Here is a 24,362-nt window from a genome sequence, read left to right as displayed (position 1 = left end):
TACAATCATCCGGATTTTTGCAGCCAGTTTTGGGGACTAGCCCAGGATCCAAATAGGGCGGCTTTCTCGTACTTAGGGCATCCTCTTGATGCCGAGCCTCCCAGAAGAGGAGTAGCAAGGTGCTCTGCCTTTGGGAGGATGTACCGCGGCGCTACCGGACACCGAAGGAAATGATGGTCCTGCCGCCGAAAACCCGCGAAGCTCAGAGTCATTTCTCCCTTCAATTGAAAAGTATCAAGGCGCAAAATCCCTGGGCTGAAGCAAAACCTGCTTTAATTCCCACCCACCCCCCACACACACACACCCTTCGCAAGCGCGCCCACACGCGCACACACACACACCCCACCCTCTAAGTACAGAGTTCTGTTTGCATCACGTGACAACGGAGAGAAAGAAAAGTAGCTTTTTCATCATCCTCTTGGCGTTCTGTGTCTACGTCACCGGCACGTAACCTATTGCGGCACTGAGCGCTCGCTTCTGCGCTACGGCGGCCGCACCGGTTCAGTCGGTTGCCTAGGTTACCCCTCCGCTGATGCCCGGAACTTTCCTCTCTAACGGCTTCTCCCTTCGCCAATTCCTCCTCGACAGGTGAACTTACTTCGGCGCCCTGGCCTCCTTCGCCTCAGCTCCTCCCTGAGGCGCGAAGAGAGGTGGTTGGCGCAGCAGCTTGTGCGGGGCCGGAGCGGCGTTACTGGCTGTCTGCCCCCTCAGCCCTCGGTAGGAAGGCCTGCAGAGGGCTAATCGAGATATTCCCTGCAGTTGTCATTCCCGCTTTCGCGTAACAAGATCCCCCTCCCCCAAACCCCCAAGGGATCCCCCGTGCGCTTAGATGCTCCCAGAAAAAAATTGGCGCGCAGGGGGTGTAGCAGGTCCGGCATAGCTTATGCTCGGGTGACCAACGGCGGGAAGGGGGGAGGAGAGGGGAGGGGAGGGAGGATAGGAGGGGGTGACCTCCAATTCTTCGCTACTGCCTAAAGATCGCCCAGATGTTTGCCGCCCTATCTGAGCAGACAGCCGTTCACCAGGGCTGACACCAAATCAACAGAAAAGCGACATGAAATTTATTGCTCATCCTTATCTTTGCATCTCTTGCCTTGTCCTGTTGAACGGCAATGCCCGGATTTCCTGTGTGAAGGTTGAGTTAAGCAAAATGGTCAAGTCTTCTGAAAAGGTCCTTGGAGAAAAGCCTTTTGGGGTGAAATAAAATAAAATAAAACCTTTGGATTTATAGGCTGAAAGACAGGGAATGGTTCAGTATTACCTATTCCAAGGCTTTTCAACCAGTGGTACGGGTACCACCTGTGGTAAATTGGTACCTGGCAGGTGGTACCCAACCATCCTAGAAAAGTAGCGGGGGAGGGGAACGAGCTGAACCGGTGGCAGCACCGCACAAGCCTGAGCGAGAGATGGCTGGAGCTGCAGGGCTGTCAGGGCTCAGCGGAAGCACCAGGATTAGCGCCAAGCTCCAGCTGGAGCTTGGTGCTGATCCTGGAGCTTCCGCTGAGCCCAGAAGAAGAGCCGATCAGCTGGAATGTTGCAGCATCTCCAGGGTCTTGTGATTTACATTCAGATGCTTGGCAACTGATTCATATTTATGATGGTCACAATGTCCCAGGGTCATGTGAAGTGACCAAAACCTGCTGCAACCACCCAGCAGACGGGGAATAAAAACCAAACACCGCCCCACCTCCGTTGCCAATCCTCAACAGAAATGCTCACAATGAAAACCTCGGACAGGAGGAAGAGTGCCGCCGGGTGGGCAGGCTGTGGCTTGGGGGGGCATTTTTTTCATTGCCATTGTAACTTCGAACAGTCACTAAGGGAACTGTTGTAAGTCGAGGACTACCTGTACTTCATCAATTTTTTCCTTTTTTTTTTTTTTTGGTCATCAAGTTTTTGACACCTTGCTAGGCGACTGGTGGTACTCGGATATTGCCATATCCTAAAAGTGGTACAATGGGTGAAAAGGTTGAAAAGCCCTGACCTATTTAGCTTGGAGAATATTTTGATAATGACTTGAAGACAGTGGACCAACACTCTCGTCTGATGGTTCTCACCAAAAGTGCTAAAATACAAAACCCATTGAGGAGCTCTGAAATAAGTTGTCTAAACTGGTAGAAAATAGGAAAGACAGACAATATGATCCAAACTGTACTTATTTAGTACTGTTTGGTTCAGTGGCTCTTGCTCTTTGCTGGATTTAAATTGCGATCAGATATAGATAAATTTGAAGTTTGTAAATGTAATGAGGCTGATAGATGTAGTGATTAAAGTATTGGACTGGTACTTGGGAGACCCAGGCTCTACATCACACTCAGCCATAAGCTTCCTGGGTGACTCTGAGCCAGTTATTCCCTCCTAAGTCCAATCTACCTCATAAGGGGGTGATAGTGGGGAAAAATATTAGGAGGAAGCACTCTATATGATGCCTCCTTTACAGTATAAAAGGCAGGATACAAACCTAATGAAATAAATTAAAATACAGTCTTACTCTATTTGAGTTTTACTCCTGGCATTTATTCCAATCTTATCAAATACAGTTCTTATTGAATTTTATTCTATATATTTTCAGTAATATCATTTTTGTACCTTTAAAATGGTAGGTATGGAAAATGGATTTGTCATAATTTTATGTTGGAGACTTTTTCCGTTAGAATGTTTTATTAAACTCAATTTTCTGCATCCATTGTTGTTTTATATTATTCTGTATAGATATTCTTTAATGATTTGAGATGAGTGATTAGAAATGGAAATTGTTCTTAATGCTGAATTATTATTTAATGAATATTTTGTGCAATTGTTCACTATACCTAAAGAGCTTAAAACTTTTATTTATATTACAAATTATTTTGCAAACTTTTTTTTTCATTAACAGAGTACACATTGATGGATCTTCAGTTATTTTAATAAAGTCTTTTGTGGCTGTCCAGTAGTGTTGAATCAGGAAAATAGAATTGGATCATTGTCTGGTTAGCATGAGTCAATAATATTTTTTTATTTAAATTTGGTGTAAAAATAATATTTACATTATTACTGATGTCTTTGTAAAAACATATGAAAATTGTATATTTAAAAAAAAGGAAATAGCATATTTTGAAATTATGGTGTTTAGAAATCAGCATAAGGAATATTTCTTAAAACTATGTATTGAAGCCAAAACTATAACTAGTTTTGACAGTTTATTTGAGCCCATTAGTAAGTTTTAGTGAGTAATATTAATAAAACACATCTCCACATCTCAAGGTCCGTATAGTCCATCTCAAATTAACTGGTATTAATTTAATGGTTGTGTCTCTTGCATAAACATTTGTAAGTAAACAGATGGAATCCAGTGCTTTTCTTCATCAGGTGATGATAGAAAAGATAGTGATATCACTTTACCCTACAGCCTTATTCCAACAACCACCCAATTTTGAAGGCTTCTCAATATACAGAACAGCCTTGGAAGAGAAATGGGGAGGGGCTGCTGCAGAAGTAGATCCAGGGCTTTTTTTATCATAGAACGCCCAGAACGGAGTTCCGGCACTTTTTTGGGATGGAACCTTTTAGGGTAGGCAAGGCAGATTGTATAACGTATGTAAGTTCCGGCACCTTTTTTTTTTTAACAAAAAAAGCACTGAGTAGATCTGTTCTGTTACTACAGAATTAGAATGTAGGAATCATTGTATTTATCCTGTACAGGTAGTCCTTGACTTACAACAGTTCATTTAGTGATGCTTCAAAGTTACAAGGGCACTGAAAAAAGTGACTTATGACCGTTTTCACACTTACAACCTTTAAAGCATCCCATGATCATATGATCAAAATTCAGATGCTTGGCAACTGGCTCATACTTATGACGGTTGAAGTGTCCTGGGGGTCATGTGATCACCTTTTGCAACCTTCTGACAAGCAAAGTCAATGGGGAAGCCAGATTCACTTAACAACCAGGTTACTAACTTATCAACTGCAGTGATTCATTTAACAGTTGTGGCAAGAAAGATCGTAAAATGGGACAAAACTCATTTAACAAATGTCTCACTTAACAACAAAAATTTTGGGCGCAATTGTCATAAGTCAAAATGACTATATCCATACAGAATACCAAAGAAAATTGCTAGCTGTATGTACCATATGTGGTTATCCATCTAGAAAGAAAAAGAGAGAAAATGAATAGTAAGCATTCTTAATAGATGAATTGAGAACTATAATGGAAGCGCCATCAGTGCAAAGTGCCACATCATGCATGTGAACAAAATATTAATTTAAATTAGGTTGTTTCTGTGGAGGTATTGAAACAGTTATGGTTTAGTCTAAGGCTGTTTTAAGCTTATTATATGGATTTTGCATTCCTTGCCCCAAAGCAACAGGAGCTTAAATTTGGTGATGCATTTGAAGAAATGTACTTTAGTCCATCCTCATTATAGGCCAAGTGAAGTTTTATAATATAAGATTAGAAAGTAATAAATTTAAAATTCTGGCTAGAATAATTACATCTTTTTCATTTCAGAATGTGTTTGATCATTCTAGTGACTTGGGAAGTTGAACTTTGTTGCTAACTATGGCTCATCGGTTTTCAATGAAAGATATAGATGAAAAGTTTGAGCAGTTTTTAAAAGAGGTACAATTATATTTTTATTTGTCTGTTTTCAGTGTACCAGTAGAATATTGTGCCCCTTTCTATAATATTGTTAAATGTCTTATCCCGACATCAACTCAGATTTATATTAACTGATCAATATGCTTAGTATCAAATACTTTTTCACTGGCATTGGATATCAGTAAAAGGTACAATTCAGTTTCACATTTAAAACACTTTTTTCTTTTTACATGAATGGCATATAAATTAAAATAGTATGTTATACATACATGGCAAATGAGATCACATACTATAGTAAACCAGAAAACATAATTTACAAATACCAGTGGTATGGTATTTTAAAAAAATATTTAAAACATATGTTTTGAAAAATGATAATATATATAATATCTATAAATAGATAATTATTAAAATTATACAATTAATGCTCAATATATTAGCAAAGTATGTTGAATTATTTTGATGATATAAAAAGGAAATATAATTTGCATAAAGTTCATTGCCAAAATCTGTATTGCTATTCATAAATGTTAAGAAAAGAAAAAAAACACCCCTAAAAATAATATAAATATTTAATTTCTGATTCTTCCATTTTTTTGTACTCCATCCAATGTGTGGTACCTATTGTCATAAACTCTGGAAACCCTACTCTAAAGCAGGGGTCCCCTGTGCCACACCGGTCCGCGGCCTGTCAGGAACTGGGCTGCTCAAGCGAGCAAAGCCTCATATACACATGTGCAGGATATAGGTAGCATGCGAAATACACACACACACACACACACACACACAGGTCCCTGGTGCCCAAAAGATTGGGGGGCCACTGCTCTAGAGAACCCAAAGCAGTGCTCTGTTAAGCATTTGTCAGTTTCAAGTATGCGTTTGATTCCATCTACAGACAAATCTTGCGGGATAAGCTGAAGGCCTCCATTAGATAAATCCTTGCTCCTATATATTCACATGGTACATAAGAACAAAAAGTTATTGTAGTTCAACAATTGTGCCATATAATTTCCTTGCTTTTTTATTATCTATTATCTATTGATTTATTGACTGGATTTATTCAAGCTTGTACTTTATTTGAAATGGTTTGTTTTGATTAGTAATAATTTTTTTTTTACGTACATTAAGAATTAATTTGTCCTGGCCATTTGTGTCTTCAATTTGAAAAAAATCTTCCAGACATGGTTCTGCTACAAGCGCTAAGCCAAAACAGATCAGAGTACAACTTTTAATATCAAAGTGTGTTTCAAATTAGATTGGCTGCTACTTCAGTTCTTCCAGTGTTGGCAAAGAAGAACATAATAATTAAACTGCATGGCTTATCAGAAGAATTATTTTATAATTCCTATAAGTGAATTCACTTACACAAAAGTTAAATTAAAAGGATCTACAAATATACTTATATTGGTCTGGGGACATTAATTTTCATAATGTAAACATAGAGATCTTTAAGGATTCTATAAGGATATTCTGTGCTCTTTAGGAACACTAGTGATAGGGAAGTCTGATCATTGACATACATAACTGTCAAATGAGGACAATATTAATTTGATAAAAATGACAAAATGTAGGCAGAAATAAAAATATAAAATGTTGAATTTCTGCAGATATAGTCCAATAATTTTCAGTTATGATACCCCTTCTGTCCTGTAGAACTTATTTCCTGTTATACATGATCTGTACTCTAGAAAATCTGAAAAGATGTTTTCTTGCATCTTTTTTTCAATTAAAAAATAGATTTCAAAAAGAGTGTGGCTTGAAGAGGAACCACACATGTTCTCCATTGCTGGAAATGGAAATAATCAAAAATAGAATGTGGAGAATGAGCAGAGATGAATCTGTAGCCTAAATAGTATTGGAGGAATAGCTAGTAGCATAGTATAAATGCTACAATTTTATCATAAAAATGTGACCTTCTCCTCCAACAATTTATTTGGTGCAAAATTTTATTTTAAGAACCATTGTATTTTAAGCACAGGATTAACCCTCGAAATCATAGATACTTAAACAAGCTTAAACTTGGCTGGCTGATAAAAATTATGAAGCAATAATAAATAATAACAGCAAACTGGCTCTCTTTTTATTCAGTCTCTTTCAGATGATTCACTTGGAAATGAACAAAATCAAAATGTTACTATTCCTGAATCAGTTGAGCAGTCTAAAAATAAAAAGCATCCTGTGCCATGGTGGATAACAGAAGATGATTCAGATGATGGTACAGTATTGTACTGAAATTTATTTTATGTAACATCTCTGCCACAAGGTGTCAGTGAATCACTTTTGTACTCTTATTTGTGTGTGTGTAAATTTTGGGCCAGTAATTGTCTTTCTGGCCTAGACTGGGAAGTAGGATACATACCAACTCATACTAGACCTGCATATAAATTACCTTCAATGAAGATGATTTCAACCTAAAGTGGATTGATTTAAGCTGATTTTTATTCATATGTATAGAGATGGGGCTGTTTGTGTGTGTGAGAGAGAGAGCAAAGCAGAGAGAGACAGAAGGAGAGAAAATGAAGTAAAAATTGTAGGACTGCATATTTTTTGAAAGAGATGCTTAACAGGATTAAGCATAGTGTCTTTTTCTGAGCTTGGGCAGCTGTTTCAAGAGTTGTTTGAAGCTATATTGTGCTATATTCCACATATTTTTTGTCAATCATTTAAAAACACTGTAAATCATTTTTAAAAACTGTATAATTATATGAGTATAAATAAGTTCATTCTTTTTATAACAGTTCAAAGCACTTTGTGATTGTCTCCATATTTACAAAAACAAATAAGATTCAGGAGAAGTAGATATCGGAGGTCAAACTTACATTCTTAATCATATATATTAGAATCAAGTACCATTCGAAATAAATATTCAAGGGATCATATTGTTAATGCATTTCATGTGTTCATTGAGAAATTAACTATTAAACTGTAAAGCACACAGAACAGGAAAACTTAGAATATTCTTTCCAACTAAATATCCAAATAGTGGATTTGGCAAATCTCCTTATCTGTCATATGGCACTGTCTTACAATAATATAGTTTGGGATTTTTATGTATTTTACTTTAAGCATAAATAATTTATTGTGTAGCCTGTCCTCTAATGAAACTTAGTTGGAAGAAGCGTGAAGATCAATATTCTTTTTGAAATGCATGAAAATCAAATAATATGATCAGTATTGGATAAAATTTGATAGATAGTAGACACTGTTGATTTTTCATCTGCAAAACTTATTTAGTTGGGAAAGTAAAGTAAAGTAAAGTAAAGCTTACTGAACAGTATAGTATTTCAGTTTTGTGAAGAGTTAAGTTTGCAATGAAAATTCCTAATTCAGTGCCCTGTTTTTAATATAAAACACTTGTAAAGAAAAAAACATTATAATATTTACAGCTCTTAAGCTACCATTTCAAAAAGATACTTTGAAGTATTCTTTCTGATGAAGAGTACAAGAAAAAAAAATATTTAGCAATAAGATGATAAAAGCAAATTAAGTTGTTTAGCCTTATTTTTAGTAAGCCTGATCTAGATTTGCAATTCTGCAAATGGAAGAACTTTCTGATCCACCATAAGCAGAGAGATTATTTTTTTACCAAATGTCCTTTCCGCATAAGTCGAGACATCTTGGGAGAGCAGGGAACTAGAGAGGAAAGGATAAATTATTACACTCGTGCCAGTGGGAGCAAGAATTACCTCATGAGATTCTGGAATCCCACTATGTAAGTTTATACAATCTTAGATTTTAGATTGTTATGCGTATATGATTTGTAAACTGAGATTTTCAGTGTTATATTAATTATAGTTATTAAGGTTTTTGAAATACACAGTCTGAGAATCAAAACGCTTGTTTAATATTAATGCTTCTTGGATTTTTTTGCTGAAGAACTAAATATTATTATTATATGAGAAATGTGACACTTTTCTTGCAGCAATTTCAAAAATAGAAAGGTGATATATAAGCTGTGTATAATTGAAAATAAATTGTTTATCTTGAAATGTCTCTTGAGACATTACCCCAGTTATAGGAAATAGAAAGTAAACCATCCAGAAATGCAGTCAAATCAAATAATGCTTAGAAGTAGAAATTATTATTATTGTTATTTTATTGCTACTTGAGAAAGGTTAGATTTGCAACATTTAACTGAAAATGCAACTTTAAATAAACAAAACCTTCTACATACATGCTTGCTAGTGTATAGCAATTTCTCTCCTTCGATTTAGCAGTGTTTTCTATAGTTAAGGAAATGATTATAATAGTATTCTTGGGTGCTACTATTTTTAACTGAAAATTGTTTCTGATTCCAAACTTTCACATTTGGCATGTCTAGAAATTGACACTATATACTCTGTTTCATTTTTTTATTCTTGGTGGTTTGATTTTACTTTTGGCTTACTGTTGCAATCTTTTCTGTTATTTCCTTGAATTTCCAAAGTTCCCAAAAAGAGCAAGTTTATCAAAAGTGTATCAAAAGGGAATGAAAAGAAACTTATTGGGAGAAAAGATGCAGTGGCTGAAAATTATGAAAAGAGGATATCATTTTCAGATAATGAGCCTGGTACTGGATTAAATTTCCTATTTATAAATGCCAATGTTTGATGTTAGTTGTGATGTGTTGGGACTCAAAATTAATTTATTTCAAGTAACAGTGCTTTTACTTTGTTACTGAGTTGTTTCCAATTATAATCTCAATAGGAGGGAACTTGCTAAAACAATGGTATATGTAAGATCCTTAGTTAATTTATGTCATCTACAAGCAGAATTGAAAATATTTTTAATCTGAAAATCTATTGAATCACTATGAATCAGGGTATTTAATCGTATTTACTCTTGAACTGCCTTTTAGGTGAGTCTTTTCTACACCAGCTAGTAAAGAGCTAGGTGGATAGTTCCTGTGTTTCTATGAAATATTTAATTGTATAAATTGGTTTTGAATCAAAAGCCATATACATAAGCCATTGTTAAAAGATCTTCCAGTATGATTTCAGTTAATGTTTAAATGCACCATTCTGAAAAATTACAACAATCCTGATATGATTCAAATTAAGCTAATGACCAGAATATGAGAAATCTGATTTCTTTGAGTGGCCAGGCAGTCAAATGAGAGCCCACGTTATAAAGGCTACATTTTTTAAAACTAGTCCTATAAAGAAGCTATGTGTATTATATAAATATATAAAGATAATGTTGGTTCTTCATCTAAATGATTGACATTCAGTCGCAAAATTTATTGCGTTCTGTTGAAATATTTTGGTGAATATTCTGTGTAGTCTTTAGCAAAATTATAGACCAATTATATTTATAAAAGTGATTTATTCATTTGTATGTTTAGGATTCATTGAGGAGCTAAAGATTTATACTCTTTGTACTACAGTTGAATTTGCTTTCAGTTCAAAACAATATATATAATCAAACCTTAAAAATGTTAAACAGGCAATGCCATATTTTTCTGTTTTGTAATTAAATCTGTTGTATGAAACTATTTAAATATTAAATATTTCTCAGTAACATGATTTATCCTTAAATACAATTACATTGATAAGATAAGTAGATCCTATGTCCTCGAGTGTGAATCTAGTTTTTTGTTTTTTAAATTAGCAATGGAACAAATAAGAACTGGATGTTTGTTTGTTAGCAGTAATCTGGAAAACAGTGTTGCCAGTTTATTGTATTAATGAGTATAGTTGTCATAAAAAATCCAAATTATTCTGTGGAGAACATACATTGGGGATATTACTTTTCACATCACAATTTTTGGGTAGCTTATTAGACCAAATGCAATATGTAAACTGTTTTGAAAATTGAGATTTTAAGTAGGCAAAATACTTGAACCCATCATTCAATATATTTCTGTGTTCAACTATAGATTTATCAATATTCATTCCCCTTCTCCCTGGTTTTGTTTTAAGGTATACCTGACACCAGCAATAACTTTCTGAAATCACGGAAGCTTTCTCCTTCTATTGAGGAAGTAGATGAAGATTTTGGAGAAGACCTTCAGCTCCCGCAGCTTCATGGTGTTTCTGTCTCTTTAAGCAAAGATAGTTTGGAATCAAATGGTAAAAGTGCTTCTGACATTAAACGTCTTTTTTACTATACTATATTTTAAAAATTTGCTAACAAACATATTGCAAGTATAGACTAGTTATTTTTTTAAGTGGTTTTTATGTTGCATAGTTCTGAAGAAATGAAATGGTCACTTCAAAATAATGTTATATATTTATTTTTACCCTGGTGCCACAATTTAAAATGCAGTATGATTGATTCAAGGAGTGTTTTACAACTCAGCTCTAGAAAATACATGGGCTTTAGGTTTCTGTACTAGTTGTACAATCGCCCCAGTCCAATAGTTCATTCAAACCATATGAGCTCACAAAACTATCCTGCTATGCGAAGACAAAGCATATTTCTTTTTTCCTCTTTTTTGTTTTTTTTTTTCTCCATTGGGAACCAGTCTGCCCACACATTCCTTTGTAGTCTTGGATTTACTTCCTATGTTTAAACAAATGGGAATTTAGAACCATATGCTAATATTCTTGTTTTCTTATTTAAAATGTCTGAATGTCATTTGACAGTTACAGTACTAAGGTATAAATTCATATGGTTATTTATATATATTCTGATACTTTTATCATTTAGATTCAGTTGTGGCTTTGGGACCTAGTGAGAATATTTTGGGAGATGGATTGGATACTTTGGAAGAAGAAGAGGAAAAGGAGAAGTTTTTTGCTGACCTTGAAAAAGGAGCATCCTCCACCATAGACTACTCAAAATTAAATCAGGAATTAGATTCTAATAATTCTGAAATCCTGCACACATTTTTACGGTAAAATAAACAAAGATAACAATGGTAGTTATATGTTGAATTGCAGTAGTTTGGAAATGTAACAGTGAAACATTGTGAAAACAAATTGTACTAAATAAATATTCACATTGTATTGTAGCACTGAAAAGTAAGGTGGAAGCCGTAGAGTAGAAAATGACACTTTATGGATAACAAAATGAATTCGAACAGGAAAATGAGATTGGAAGTTGAAAGCAAGCAGATATTTATGCATAGACTAGGAAAAATTGCTTACCATTTGTGATTCTGTTCATTTATGAAAATGTTCCCTTCTCAGTGTTAACATAAATAAGTAAAGATGTAAATAAGTTGGAAAAAAATCCAACCCTCCTGACCTACCGTAAGAGCCTAAAAACCTAGCTGTGCCAGCTAGCTTGGGGTTCCAGTGAGGGGACATCACAGTGGAGGTGGTTGATCAATTAACAAGTCCCTCCGTCCTGCCCCTCCCTGTTTTTAATTGGATCGTAAAGTTTGGCTTGTATATTTATCTTTTTTTATTATAAGCCGTCCAGAGTTACTCTGTGGTAAAATGGGCGGCCAATAAATTTAATAAATTTAACAAACAAACAAACAAATAAATAAGTAAAATATTCAGTGGCCATCCATAATTTTTACAGTATTTTTCTTAGGTCCAATCTAGGATTAATGTCGATACAATCTAGGAGCAATACAATAGTAATTGAATACTGGTCTAAACTGAAATTTAGTCTTTATTATAAAGGAATTTTCACTATTGAAGCCATAATGGGCTAAAATATTTTTCAAATGTGTATCTATAAATATAAGTAAAGCCAAATTGGGGGTTATAGCTTCCTTTTTTAAAAAAAATATAGATTCTGTATTCTAAAATCTTCTTTGGATATACTGTAGATATTCACAGATTACTTCCACCCATCCTGCCTGCCTTTAGTTGTTTAGGAAAAATTTGTGGGTAGTTGAAAGGACTTTTTTTGTTGTTAGAACAGCATAGCATTAGAATGAATATCCTCAGCCAAATGTAAAGAGAAAAATATTTTGTCATAACTAATATTTTTATATTTTGCAGCAACCAGTCTCAAGCGAAACAGACAAAAGGAGAAGATGACAGTGAATGTATGAGTCATGAAAAATCTGGTAATTTCAAACAATTTGCTTAGTAACCTAACATTTAATGCCTATTTACTTACGTGGCATTGATTTCCAAAGGATGTTGTCAATTCATTGTTTCATTGTAAAGATTCATGAAAGGCAGTCACAAGATATTACATTAATTTAAAGGGCAGTTCCTCATAAGTCAAGAATTACCTGAGACAAATAGGAAAATATTGTTGTCATTAGGCCATTGAGGTAATCTGCTACATTGCAACAGAATGTGAAGGCTTTATGCAACCAGTGACTGTAGAATAAGTTTGGGTTTTTGTTTTTTCAGTATTGATAAATATAGTTTAACTCAGAATTGGACACATTTTAAATAGAAAGAATTTAAACCATGTCTTAATGCTTGCTTGCACTCTTACAATTCAGTGAGAAACAGCACGTTCCTGTTACTCCTGTAACATTATTCAGTGTATAAGGACACTTACATAGCTGACTATCCTGCTGAGAGAAGAACATTAAACTGTAACTTAACATTAAACTGTAAGGTTTTCCCATCTGTTTGATCTGATCCAATAAAAGAGTCAAATAGATCCTTGGAAAGGAAAATTGCATTGTTTCTCTTATTTGTTTTGAAGAACTAAACACAGACTTTCCTCCAAACGTTCAGGTGATTATAGTGAGGATTTTGAGGAAAATTCAGAGTGTAATGAAGACAACAAAGCTGAACAGGTGGTCACGTCTGAAGCTACTGTGAGCATTTGTGATAAGTATAATCACTTCCTATTTAAGCATTCTAAATTTTGTGGTTTCAATGTTTTATCTGACTGTGGGATTAGCTAGTTATTTACGGTACTTGTCTTTTGAGATGTAAGGACCACTAAGGTCAGTGGAATAAGCATCCAGGTGAGCAGTTGTGGAACAGCGTGCCCTGAAATCCCAAATGTCCCAGTTCAAAGATAGAAATGTGACATAGAGTTGACTTTGAATGCATTTATTGGCTTTGCTCCTGAAGATACATATTGTTTATAACATTTCATAGCTGGCATCTAATTATGTTCAGAGCTCTTCAGAAATGTATACTTCTGAAATCATAAAAAGTTAGATTACCACTATAAAGCAAAACTATTGGAAGGATAAAAGAGCAATAAGAGTTCAGCATCAATGCCAAAATCACATTACAGTAATGATATGATTAAAGATCTTGATGCCAAACATAATTCTCTTGAGATATACATAGTGTTTTTAATATGTTTTTAAAACAGATTTGCAAATCTCAGGACCCTATAATGGTAGAGCCAGGAATATTATTTACAAAGGCATATGTTCCTGATTTAATAAAAGCTGAATCAGGATTCTAATATTTAAGTGATATAATAATGGTATTATCAATCTGTACAACATTAAACTTTATTTATAAAATTTCTAAAAAATGAACAAACAGGCATGTATAGGATTGCGAATAAATAATACATTCTAATCCAAGAGCATAAAATATTACCATTTAAATTTTCTTGTATTCATAACCATCTTCTCTGGTTTGTATTTTCATGTATACTCAGGTGTATTTCCAGCATAGATGAAGCATTATGTTCAGTAAAAGGGCCAGATTAAAAGCACTGAATGATTAATCAGTTTTCTACACCAAAATCATTCAAGGAATAGCAGTAGCATTTACTCTTACGCATATATCACTCCATTGGGCTTTACCGCATTCTCTGAGTGGTTACAAATGTCAGCATATTGCCCTCAACAGTCTGGGTCCTCAATTTACCAACCTCAGAAGGTTGGTAAATTGTCAACCTTGAGCCAGTCAGGATCAAACTCCTGGCTATGGGCAGAATTTGCTTGCAATACTGCATTCTATCCTCTGTGCCACCATGGGTATTAATCATTTGGCTATTGGAAATCAATACATTTTGAGGAGAAAGGCACAGTGATCGGAATGATTTGCACATGTATTAAATGCTTCCAAATATTATTTCCTTAAAGTATTATTCAGATTTTAATTTACTTTTTTTGAAAATAGTACTTATTTTGCTAATTTTCTATACCCAGAATTATAACTTCAATTTTCAGTAGTATATATCTTTTGACTTGATGCTGCTTACGTTTTATGCAAGTGAAATATTAGTTTTATAGTATATCAAAACATTTAAGTTGTAAAATGGTAAATTACTTCAAGAAAGTTTCCTATTTCTTATTCAAAATAATTTCTTCCATGTATGAGATTTTTATATATATATATATATATATATATATATATATATATATATATATATATATATATATATAATTTTATTTTCTAGGAGGAAAGAACAGGCATGCTGGCTAAAGGTACGGAATTCATATAATATGAAATATATATTATAAAATGAGTTCGATTTTCTTGAATTTGGGAAATAAATAATCAAACATAATGGGGCCATATTTTTTTAATTGGTTTCAATGCCAGTTGTAAATATGTTGGCAAAATTGACTTCGGAAATGCTTTATGGATATCTGAAAAAGCAAATAATTTTCCTTTAATTCTGCTTATTATAGGGCTGGCTTCCCCATGAATAAAAGCAAGCAATATTTATTATTATTAATCCTGAATTTTATTAGAAAAGATTACAGGAATACTTTGATGTCAAAAGTACTCATATCAGTCACTGTAACTGGAAAAAGAAAAGTTTTACAGATTAGCGTTACACAAATAACTTTGTCTAGGAGTCATTTTCAAAGACTGGTCAAAAATAAAAATGGTAATGTAAGTGAACAATTGACATCAACATTTATTTTTCAATTTTGGAAATAATTTAAAGTTTAAAATAATAACAATTTACGAGTACATATTAGAGGCAAGCTTCAGTAAAAAAGCCGTTAGTCTCTCTACAAAGAAAAACATAATAGAAACCGGGGAAAAAATGCTGTCCCTTTGTATATATGCTTAGTTAAAAGAAGTCCCATTGAGTGACACAGCTTTCTTCCTAGTTAGAATACTTGATATTGCAGTCTTCTCCCCAACCATCTCCTGCAAGCATGACATATGATTAGATCCTATTGTTGCATAAGCAAGAACCATTTAACATTTTTTTTTTGCAAATAAGTTGATGGTGAATTATTTATCGTTTTATACATAATTTTATCTTTTTCATTTTCTTATTTAAAGCCTTTTGTATTTAATATATTTATTAAATATTTATTGTGTTATCTTAAAAGTTTCTTATCTAAACAATTTTTAGTATTTCTACATATTAAACTTTACTGCATGTTGCGCATGTTACAGATTAAGCATAAGGTTGCCTTTACATTTTCTTCATCTTCACTAATATAGAGAAGATATAATTCTTTTTCCTTTGTAGTTCTTCTGGATTCTCAGGAGTCAGTTTTAGAAACTCCAAAAACCAATGAACAGCAAGATGCAGCTGTGGTAGAGCAACATACAGCTCAAGAAATTACTGTAGAAGAAATGACTGGAACAGGTAAAGCTACTTTTTGTTAATTATTTCTTCTATTAATCATGCTTTAAACGGATGTGAGGCGGGAGCAGTTTGTCTCATTCTATCTTGGTTCATTAAAATTACTGTTTGGTCATGTAAGTATCCATCTAAGCAAAACAAAACTTCCCATTGACTTCCCATTTATTTCAGTGGCAGGAAATCCAATATTTAAAATCAAACAGTCTTAAAGTATGCAACTGTAGCTTAGACACTGTTTTTTTCCATATGATCAAATAGACTACCTCTAGCCCTATAGAATACAATATAATTCTTTATTGGCCAAGTGTGATTGGTCACATAAGGAATTTGTCTCCAGTGCATAAGCTCTCAGTGTATATACAAGCAACAAGTGCTTGTGCCAAATCTAGTTTTGAGATGACGATAAATGCAAGAAAAAGCATAAAATGCTATTTTTCTGTTCTTTGGTCTTACTAGTTACTGAATTTAAGTTACAGTAATGTCAGATGTAATGAATATTTTTTTAACATTAGTATTTACTGGTTGGTTAGGATCTGGTGTTATGATCTGACATAATTACATTTCAATCTTAAATTTTTTTTTATTGGAAATAATCCTGTTGAACTTGATGAAACTCATTCCCAGATGCATTTGTATTTGAATCTCAGCAGAAGATGCTTTATAATCTATATATATATATATATAAGCTCCTAACAATGGAAAGAATCAGAGGCATTTCCCTTTCCCTTTGCTCACTCATAAAATCTGCTCTGAGCCTGAAAAATCCTGAGCTGAATTGAGTGCCTGCAAAGGGTTAAAAGTCCTGTTGCCTGATCAAGCTTTGGCCCTGTGTGACATTAGAATTTTGCTTAAGTCATACTAGGTTACTAGTGCTGTTATTTTACTGATTTGTTCCTCATGAATATTTATTTTCAGCCTACTACATCTGGAATTGTTTAATTTTTCTCCTTTCAGGTATTTCCAGTGGGCAAACCAACAGTGACATTGAAGCTTTGCATCAAGCTTACCGTCATGTTGAACAGTCTTTAGGAGCTACAGATGAACAGAACGTTCATGATGAAAAAATTGAAGTCGAAGTTTGCTTAGTCAATGACACTTCACAAAATAAAGAAAGCTGCCCTCAAAATACTTCCATTACTAATTCTGGTAAATTCTGATACTTCCCAATATTGTTTGCATTTATCATTCCGATCACTGGACTGTTCCCGGTCCTCCTCCAAAGAAGATATAAATACTGTAGCTCCTTCCATGTTAATACTAAAATGTCCATTGCTATTGCTTATTCTGCTTTATCTCTGGTGACATCATTGTTTGCACCAGAGAAAGTGCAGAACCCATCTCTGTGAATTGTGATCCCACATGACTGCATTTATGTTGCTGATTTCCCAAATTGTGCTAATGAAGCTAATTACATGATTCTTTTCTATCAGAGTATCATTTTTCTAGAAAGGAGGTTAGGCAATAATTTGATGGAAAAGATATTTGTGTCGTTGATTCGGACTCCTGCGAGTGTAGTTTCATTATTCATGTCCAAGGCCAATATTATGGGGTTTCCCCAGCCTTTTAAGGCAGAGGCCCCCAACCTTTTAGGCACCAGGGACCAGTTCTGTGGGGAGAGGTTTTTCTTTGGATTGGAGGGGGCGTGATTTTGCGTGCTGCCTGCATCCCATGGATGGGGCTACACTTGTTTGCACAGCCCAGTTTCTGACATGCCACAGCCCAGTGCTGGTCCGCAGACCAGGGATTGGGGACCTCTGTTTTAAGGTCTCTGTGAATAGGATGAGTAATTCATTTTCTTATATTGTAGCCATTGTGGTTTTTTTTTTTTTTCATGGAATGAAACTCATGAAATCTTTCTTGAAACTTCTCAAAGAAGAAACATGTTCTATTTGTAGTCTGCAAAAGATTTTACAAATTTGACCATGAGATTTAAAAAACTAAATATTTTCCTTTAGTTTTTTTAAAATGAAATACATCAAAGGATGTAAAATATACTAGTCTGTTAGTAAGAAAATTAAATCTCTACATACATAAAGTTCAAGAAATTAAAAAACAGAACTAAACTAATGCTGACAGTTCATTCGTGCCTTTCTATCTTTAGTAGTCGCCTTTTGTATTTTGTGATTGTATTAGCATCAGTCTAGAAGTCAGTTGAACATAGATGTGTACTGTTATGCAAACCAGCATAACTGGTGTTGTATTCTAGCATATGGAAATGCGTTAGAAGCACAGTCTAGGCATCCGAGGAAATATATTGAAAGCTACACTTTATATCTTTATTGCTTATCTTGATCAGACTGTCTGAGTTCTTTCCTCAGCTTTCAGGATTTTATTTATTTGACATCCAAGAAAATGAGTAATTACTTAGTCAGCCAGTGCATTTATGATCTCTCAGTGGCAGCAATGACTGCTCAGTTATTCAGTGTTAGCATTCCAATAATTTCTGTTACTTATATATTTGGCTGATCTCTTAAATAGAGCTAACAGTATAGAGCTAATGTAGCTATAATGGTTGAGGTGTTGAAACCTGGACTCTGATGTACAGAAACTCACTGTGTGATTCGTGACCAGTCATTGTCTCTCAGCTCTCAGTCTTTGTCAAACAAGGTTGTTACTGTAGCAAAAATAGGATATACCACTATAAGAGCCATCATGGCGCAGTGGTTAGAAAGCAGTATTGCAGACTAACTCATTGCTCACACCAGGAGTTCGATCCTGAGTGGCTCAAGGTTGACTCAGCCTTCCATCCTTCCGAGATTGGTAAAATGAGGACCCAGATTGTTGGTAAAATAAGGACCCAGAAATATGCTGACTCTGTAAACAGCTTAGAGAGGGCTGTAAAGCATTGTGAAGCGGTATATAAGTGCTATTGCTATAAGACCCCGAATAAAAGATATTATGATATTATAGCTAACATATAGTTAATTAAATATATAATTTCAGTCTAATACCATTCAGTAGCATTCTTTACTAACCAACTCTCAATAATCACTAAAAAGTCATACTTTAGAGAATTGCCTCAAATTTGTTATTATTTTTAAGTTTTTATCCTTCCTTTCATCCAGGAGCACAAGATGACATTTTTGAAAGCTGTAATAGTATTCTCACAACTATGAGGAAGCTTGGGCATAGATGGAACAATTGCTCTAAATCACCCAATGTACTCTGTGGCTGAAGTTTGATCTCACTGTTTCATGCCTAGTTTGCAAAATAGTAAAGAATAGGAAGGCTGCTATAGAAAATAAATATATTAAAGATTGAAGTAAACTATGTATATAAGAAAAATAAAAATTGTTGTAATTAGGAGATCACAAATTATCTTAAAGAAGAAAAGTTAAAAGTAATGCTTGTTTTTAGTTTTGTTTACTGTCCCTACTGTGTAGAGAACCAATGTCTCCTAGAAATGTACAATAAAATGTAAAATCATAGCTATTCAAAACAGTTCAAAATCAATGGTTAATACACTGCATTAATCACTGCAAAATGTAATAAGATGGACAAAACAAACCAGTCCCAATATAACCAGGTATTAGATAGATAGATAGATAGATAGATAGATAGATAGATAGATAGATAGATAGATAGATAGATAGATAGATAGATAGATAGATAGCCTTTATTGTTATTTTTTACTGTGGGCACAATGGCACACATTAAAAAGGAAATTTAGTTGCTTGCTCTCAAAGTGTACACATACATAACACACATTTAAACATACTATATACAACATATGTGTAGACCTACACCCTTACATATAAGCAACATATAAATATTAATCACTTCCATTTTGAATACTATACATAATGGAAGGAGGAAGCTTTAGAGTTCACAAGGTTAATACAGTATGGAACAAAACTGACTGAATCTGGATGTTCTGCTTCGAATACCACAGAGCCTCCTCCCAGAAGGTAACAAGGAAAACAAGTTGTGAAGAGGGTGTGTAATGTCCCAGACAATCTTACACTTATGTGCTATGGACGGGAGGGAACTGCCAATAATCTTTTCTGCCATCCTCACCACTCTCTGCACCGCCTTCCTGTCTGAAGCAGTGATGCTTCCAAACCAGACTGTAATGCTGTATGACAGGATGCTCTCGATCGTCCCCCTGTAGAAAGTGGTCAGGACAGGGGAAGGAAGATGTGCTTTTCTCATGCAATGCAGAAAATGCAGGCGCTGCTGTGCCCGCTTCACCATTGTCTTGCTGTTGAGCGACCAAGCCAGCCTACTCATTAGCTGCACACCCAGGAATTTGATGCTGGTAACCATCTCCACAGGTGAATCATTAATGCACAGGGGAGTGTGGTTGTGCCTGCCTTTTCTGAAATCGACAATGATCTCTTTGGTTTTCCCAGTATTTGAAACTAAATTTATGCCAATCTTTTAGTAATTTCTGACCAAAAACTGAAATTTTCTTCTAATTTTATTTGAAAATACTTTTGCTACAGAAGTAATAACAAGTGTGCTGTTCTCCTTCTATCTAGATTTGCCCACCATAGAAGAACTGATGAAACCTATCAGAGCAGATTCATCTTTTGTCAGGGGATTTGAACTGGAGCCTGTTAGGTATTCATTCTGGAAAATGCATGGCATAGCCAATGAAATGTTCATGGGTTTTTTTCTTTAACTCTTTTTAAAATGAAGATATTACTATTGTAGTGTTAGTAAGATATCATTTGCTCCTTGAGTATATTATTCATAAGATTTAAATATTTCTTTGCTGCTAACATCTATTTAATCAATAATTGGAGAGAAGAATTTAAGCTGAAAACTTGCAACCTTAAAATGGTATCTGTTTGCTCAGTCCTGTAGCTGGCAGAACTAAGTATAGGTAGTCCTTGATTTACAACCACAATTAAGCCCCAAATTTCCATTGCTAAGCAAGATGGTTAAGTGGGTTTTGCCCCAACCTTTCTTGCCACAGCTGTGAAGTGAATCATTGCAGTTGTTTAGTAACACGGTTGTTAAATGAATTTGGCTTCCCCATTGACTTTGCTTATTAGAAGTTGCAAAAGGTGGTCACATGACCCCTGCAACCCTCATAAATGTAGGCCAGTTGCCAAGAGTCTGCTGTCCCATTTTCTCTCTCTCTCGAGCGCGCTTTCTCTCTCACATACATACACCACAGGTGCAAGGAGTCTTTGTTAAGGCTTCTGAGCCTGAATTGGTATTCCCCAGCAATTCCCTGGGCCAGCACCAGCTCAACCCCAATAAGTTCCGCAGGCTGCTCAAATGAAGCCAACACTAGTCCTCAAGGCAAAGGCAAGTCCAGTCCACTAGGCAAAAGCAAGTTCCCAAGGCAAAGGCAAGATCCAAGACCAAGGCAAGCCAAAGGCAAATCCACAGGGCAAAGGCAGGGCCACAGCTGAAGAAACACAATCCAAAGTTCAAGGCAAGAAACGAACACCTTCCAAGCATCATTTCACTCCCCTTGATGAGCTAAATAACTGCTTCCTAGTACAGCTCATCAAGAGGGATGAGGCTATCTTCTCACAAGTGGCCTGGCTGACCTTCTTTCTGCTGCCTCCTCTCAGCCCTACATGCTCTCAGATCTGGAGAAGGAGGTAGTTCTTCTTCATCTCCACTGACCAGATGCATTTGTTTGCCCTCTCCCCTCAAGGCCTCTCAGCTTCCCAACTGCAGTTGAGTCTCTCCTGTCTCCCCTGTGCTCGGCCCCTCCGCTCCTGGCTTGTAGCCCTTTCCTGCCAGCTCATTCTCCTCTGAACGAGCATCTGGGGACGCATCCGGGGAATCATCACAGGTCCGAATTTTGATCACATGATCACGGGGATACTGCAATGGTCATAAGTGTGAAAACAGTCCTAACTCACTTATTTTAGTGTCGTTATAACCTCGGACAGTCAGTAAACAAATGGTTGTAAGTTAAAGACTACCTGTAAAATAGATGACTTAAGGTATGATGGGAAAGAATCCCCCCAAGCAAAATCTCCATACCCAGAAGGCAAACCTTGATAGAGCTTCAAAGGGGTGCTTATGGGGCCAACAATAACCTATCTAAAATACATTATCTTAATAGTGCATGTCCATGAAATCATAAATCATGAAATCATAAAGCCACATCCGATTATACTTCATCCTTTTGGCCTTCCATAAGGTGATCAGCCAACTTAGTTTACTGATTTTTTTTGCATCCGCTGCAGGAGACAGAGAATATTTTTTAATTTTAATTTTTCTCTTTTGTTGTATGCTAGTATATAAAACTGTAAAACAAATAAGTAGGGTTCATTATTGCTGTATTGGGTACAGTTTTCTTTTTATAGTCAAGGAGTTTTTGAGTGTATGGGAAAGAACATTACCTGGCCAAATATGAGATACTTGTTTACATCTGCTGCAGTGTGATCTATTGATAGTGCCATTATTACTTAGTCCTGTCTTGCTGGATCAGGTAATTGTTTTACTGCACAATTATATAAAACTAGTGTGCAATTCAGTATCAAATGTCCATAATTTTATAAGCTATTATTAATAGAAACAACAGGACCTATTCATATATGGTTTTCTTTCCCTTCCATCTCATAGTCCTGTGAAAGTCACACAAGATCACCCGGATGGATTAATGAAGACACCTAAAGAACATCCTAATGATACTTCAGTGGAATCTCAAAACATTGGCTGTCTTTTAAACCACCACGGCGAACAAGAAGATACTTCTGTTTTAGAAGTTGCAAATGAAAGTAGTAAAGATAGTCCTCATCTGAAAGTTATCAAGAAGAAATTGGCTGATAAAATTAAACATGATGCTATGAAATTAAGCACTCTGTCAGATTGTTCAACACTGTATCAGGAGAGGAAATCTGGACAGGTGAGCAGCTTTTACTTGTCATAGTTAAGGCACTAAAAAGCAGGAAAATCAAAGAGTTTTATTCTTCTACAGCTAAAGCCAGTCCAAAATAAGCCATTAAATGAAAGGTAGCCTTTCAAAACAGCAACCAGTCATCAGCAGGACAAATTTATTTCATAATCACAAAATTAAAAAAATAAGTCCCTGCCAATCAATTAGAAGCCATCAGAAAGGAATCAAAATGATCCTGCTTAGTAACAGAGTTTAATACTTTGCTGGTTGAAACTTTGATCCTATTCCTCCAACCTTTACTCCCTATTTCCTACTTATCTTCAACTTTCCTCACTTTTCTTGAAGCAGCTGATTTCTAGGATTCTGAAATATGACTTTCAAGACGCTCGTGTTGACCACGGTGATTAGGTTACTGCTTAGGCAGCTGAGTATCTACTTGTTTGCATGATTTTATATATGATGCTTGAGTTGTTTACTTGGGATACAATCAAGCTAATATAATTTTGGTAAAAATGTATTTGGTAGAATTAGATTTACAAGTTAATCTTGCCATTCTATAGAAGTATAACTTGGTGATTACATAATTTTGTTTTAAATATTAAGCCTTCAGTTTACATTCTGAAACCAAACTAGTCAATAATATACATGTATGTGTCATTTGTAGATGCATCAACCCAACACTTGGAATAAAGAGAATCCAAATTTAGTACCAAATAAACAAGTAATGTATAAGAATAGTAAAAACACAATGATTATTCATAGAAAGAAACATTTGGGTGGATCACATAGTTCTATTAGAAGCTCTGGATATGGAAAACCCAATTCTTCATTAAAGCACCTCCCTACAGTTAATGAGAAGACGTTGAAGGAAAGCAACAAAAATCCACTTCTGAAAGTCAAATCTCCACCAAGACAGAAAGGTGTGTGAGTGTGTCTATATATTTTAAATTACGTGTATGTGTGTGTATGTGTATAATTTAAAATTGGTATAACGTGATGTAATGTATATTTAAAGAAACTACCGTATTAAAGGTAATGAAAATAGACCTTTTTGGCATAAAATAATGATTCCAAGAAATATAAGGTATCTATATCAAAATTATAGAGTCATTGTTGCAATTTTTTAAAAAAAACAAGGCATAATTGATTGTTTTTCTTTCAAAGGCACATCAGTGACTAAAGTAATTCAGACAAAACCCCCTTCACTCTCATCCAAAAGAAATGATTCTATTAACCCTGGACAACCATCTTCAGGTGAATTTCCACCAGATCCTAAAGAAAATGACATCCAGCATCACAAGATAAGTGATACAACCACTGCTCTTCAACAGGTATTTTTTTTAAAAGGAGAATGCTGGAGAAATGAAAATGTAGAATAAGAGGAAGGTTCTTTGTTCTAAGTGTTCTTAATGTCACTCACGTACAGCTTGTTCTCGTTTAGCAACCGTTCGCAGTTACGACAGTGAGGAAGAAGTAACTTTGCTATCCATCTTCGTTTTTACAATCTTCACCGTAAAGCAAGGTTTTACTTTTTGTAAAGCAAAAGAAAGCCGAAGTAAGACAGGAAGCACCATTGCCATTTCACTTAGTGTCCACTCG

The 24,362-nt window shown here is 35.1% G+C and overlaps 1 protein-coding gene across 8 annotated transcripts in view; it reads left to right on the top strand.

The window, feature by feature from the left end:
• The first annotated feature begins 448 nt into the window (after window positions 1-448).
• CEP162 (centrosomal protein 162) overlaps window positions 449-24,362 on the top strand; it is a 45,265-nt gene continuing 21,351 nt past the window's right edge. For 2 of the 8 annotated variants that reach the window (XM_039334504.1, XM_039334496.1), the window contains exons 1-15: window positions 504-717; window positions 4,490-4,600; window positions 6,668-6,794; window positions 9,006-9,128; window positions 10,480-10,629; window positions 11,210-11,396; window positions 12,460-12,527; window positions 13,159-13,241; window positions 14,798-14,825; window positions 15,836-15,955; window positions 16,907-17,098; window positions 20,434-20,515; window positions 22,490-22,772; window positions 23,428-23,683; window positions 23,928-24,094. In XM_039334504.1, coding sequence (XP_039190438.1) covers window positions 4,541-4,600; window positions 6,668-6,794; window positions 9,006-9,128; window positions 10,480-10,629; window positions 11,210-11,396; window positions 12,460-12,527; window positions 13,159-13,241; window positions 14,798-14,825; window positions 15,836-15,955; window positions 16,907-17,098; window positions 20,434-20,515; window positions 22,490-22,772; window positions 23,428-23,683; window positions 23,928-24,094 — 1,926 coding nt within the window. In that variant the 5' untranslated portion in view covers window positions 504-717; window positions 4,490-4,540. Of the gene's footprint in view, window positions 718-2,875; window positions 2,970-4,489; window positions 4,601-6,667; window positions 6,795-9,005; window positions 9,129-10,479; window positions 10,630-11,209; window positions 11,397-12,459; window positions 12,528-13,158; window positions 13,242-14,797; window positions 14,826-15,835; window positions 15,956-16,906; window positions 17,099-20,433; window positions 20,516-22,489; window positions 22,773-23,427; window positions 23,684-23,927; window positions 24,095-24,362 lie in introns of those variants that run through there. The other 6 variants (XM_039334497.1, XM_039334501.1, XM_039334498.1 and 3 more) reach the window with 6 other exon arrangements.

The sequence above is a fragment of the Crotalus tigris genome, unplaced genomic scaffold (genome assembly GCF_016545835.1).
Source record: "Crotalus tigris isolate CLP2741 ecotype Arizona unplaced genomic scaffold, ASM1654583v1 scf7180000017631.5181431, whole genome shotgun sequence".
In the NCBI taxonomy this organism is placed as follows: domain Eukaryota; kingdom Metazoa; phylum Chordata; class Lepidosauria; order Squamata; family Viperidae; genus Crotalus; species Crotalus tigris.
Note: the sequence above shows the minus strand (reverse complement) of the source record. Positions and strands in the feature narration are given on the sequence as shown.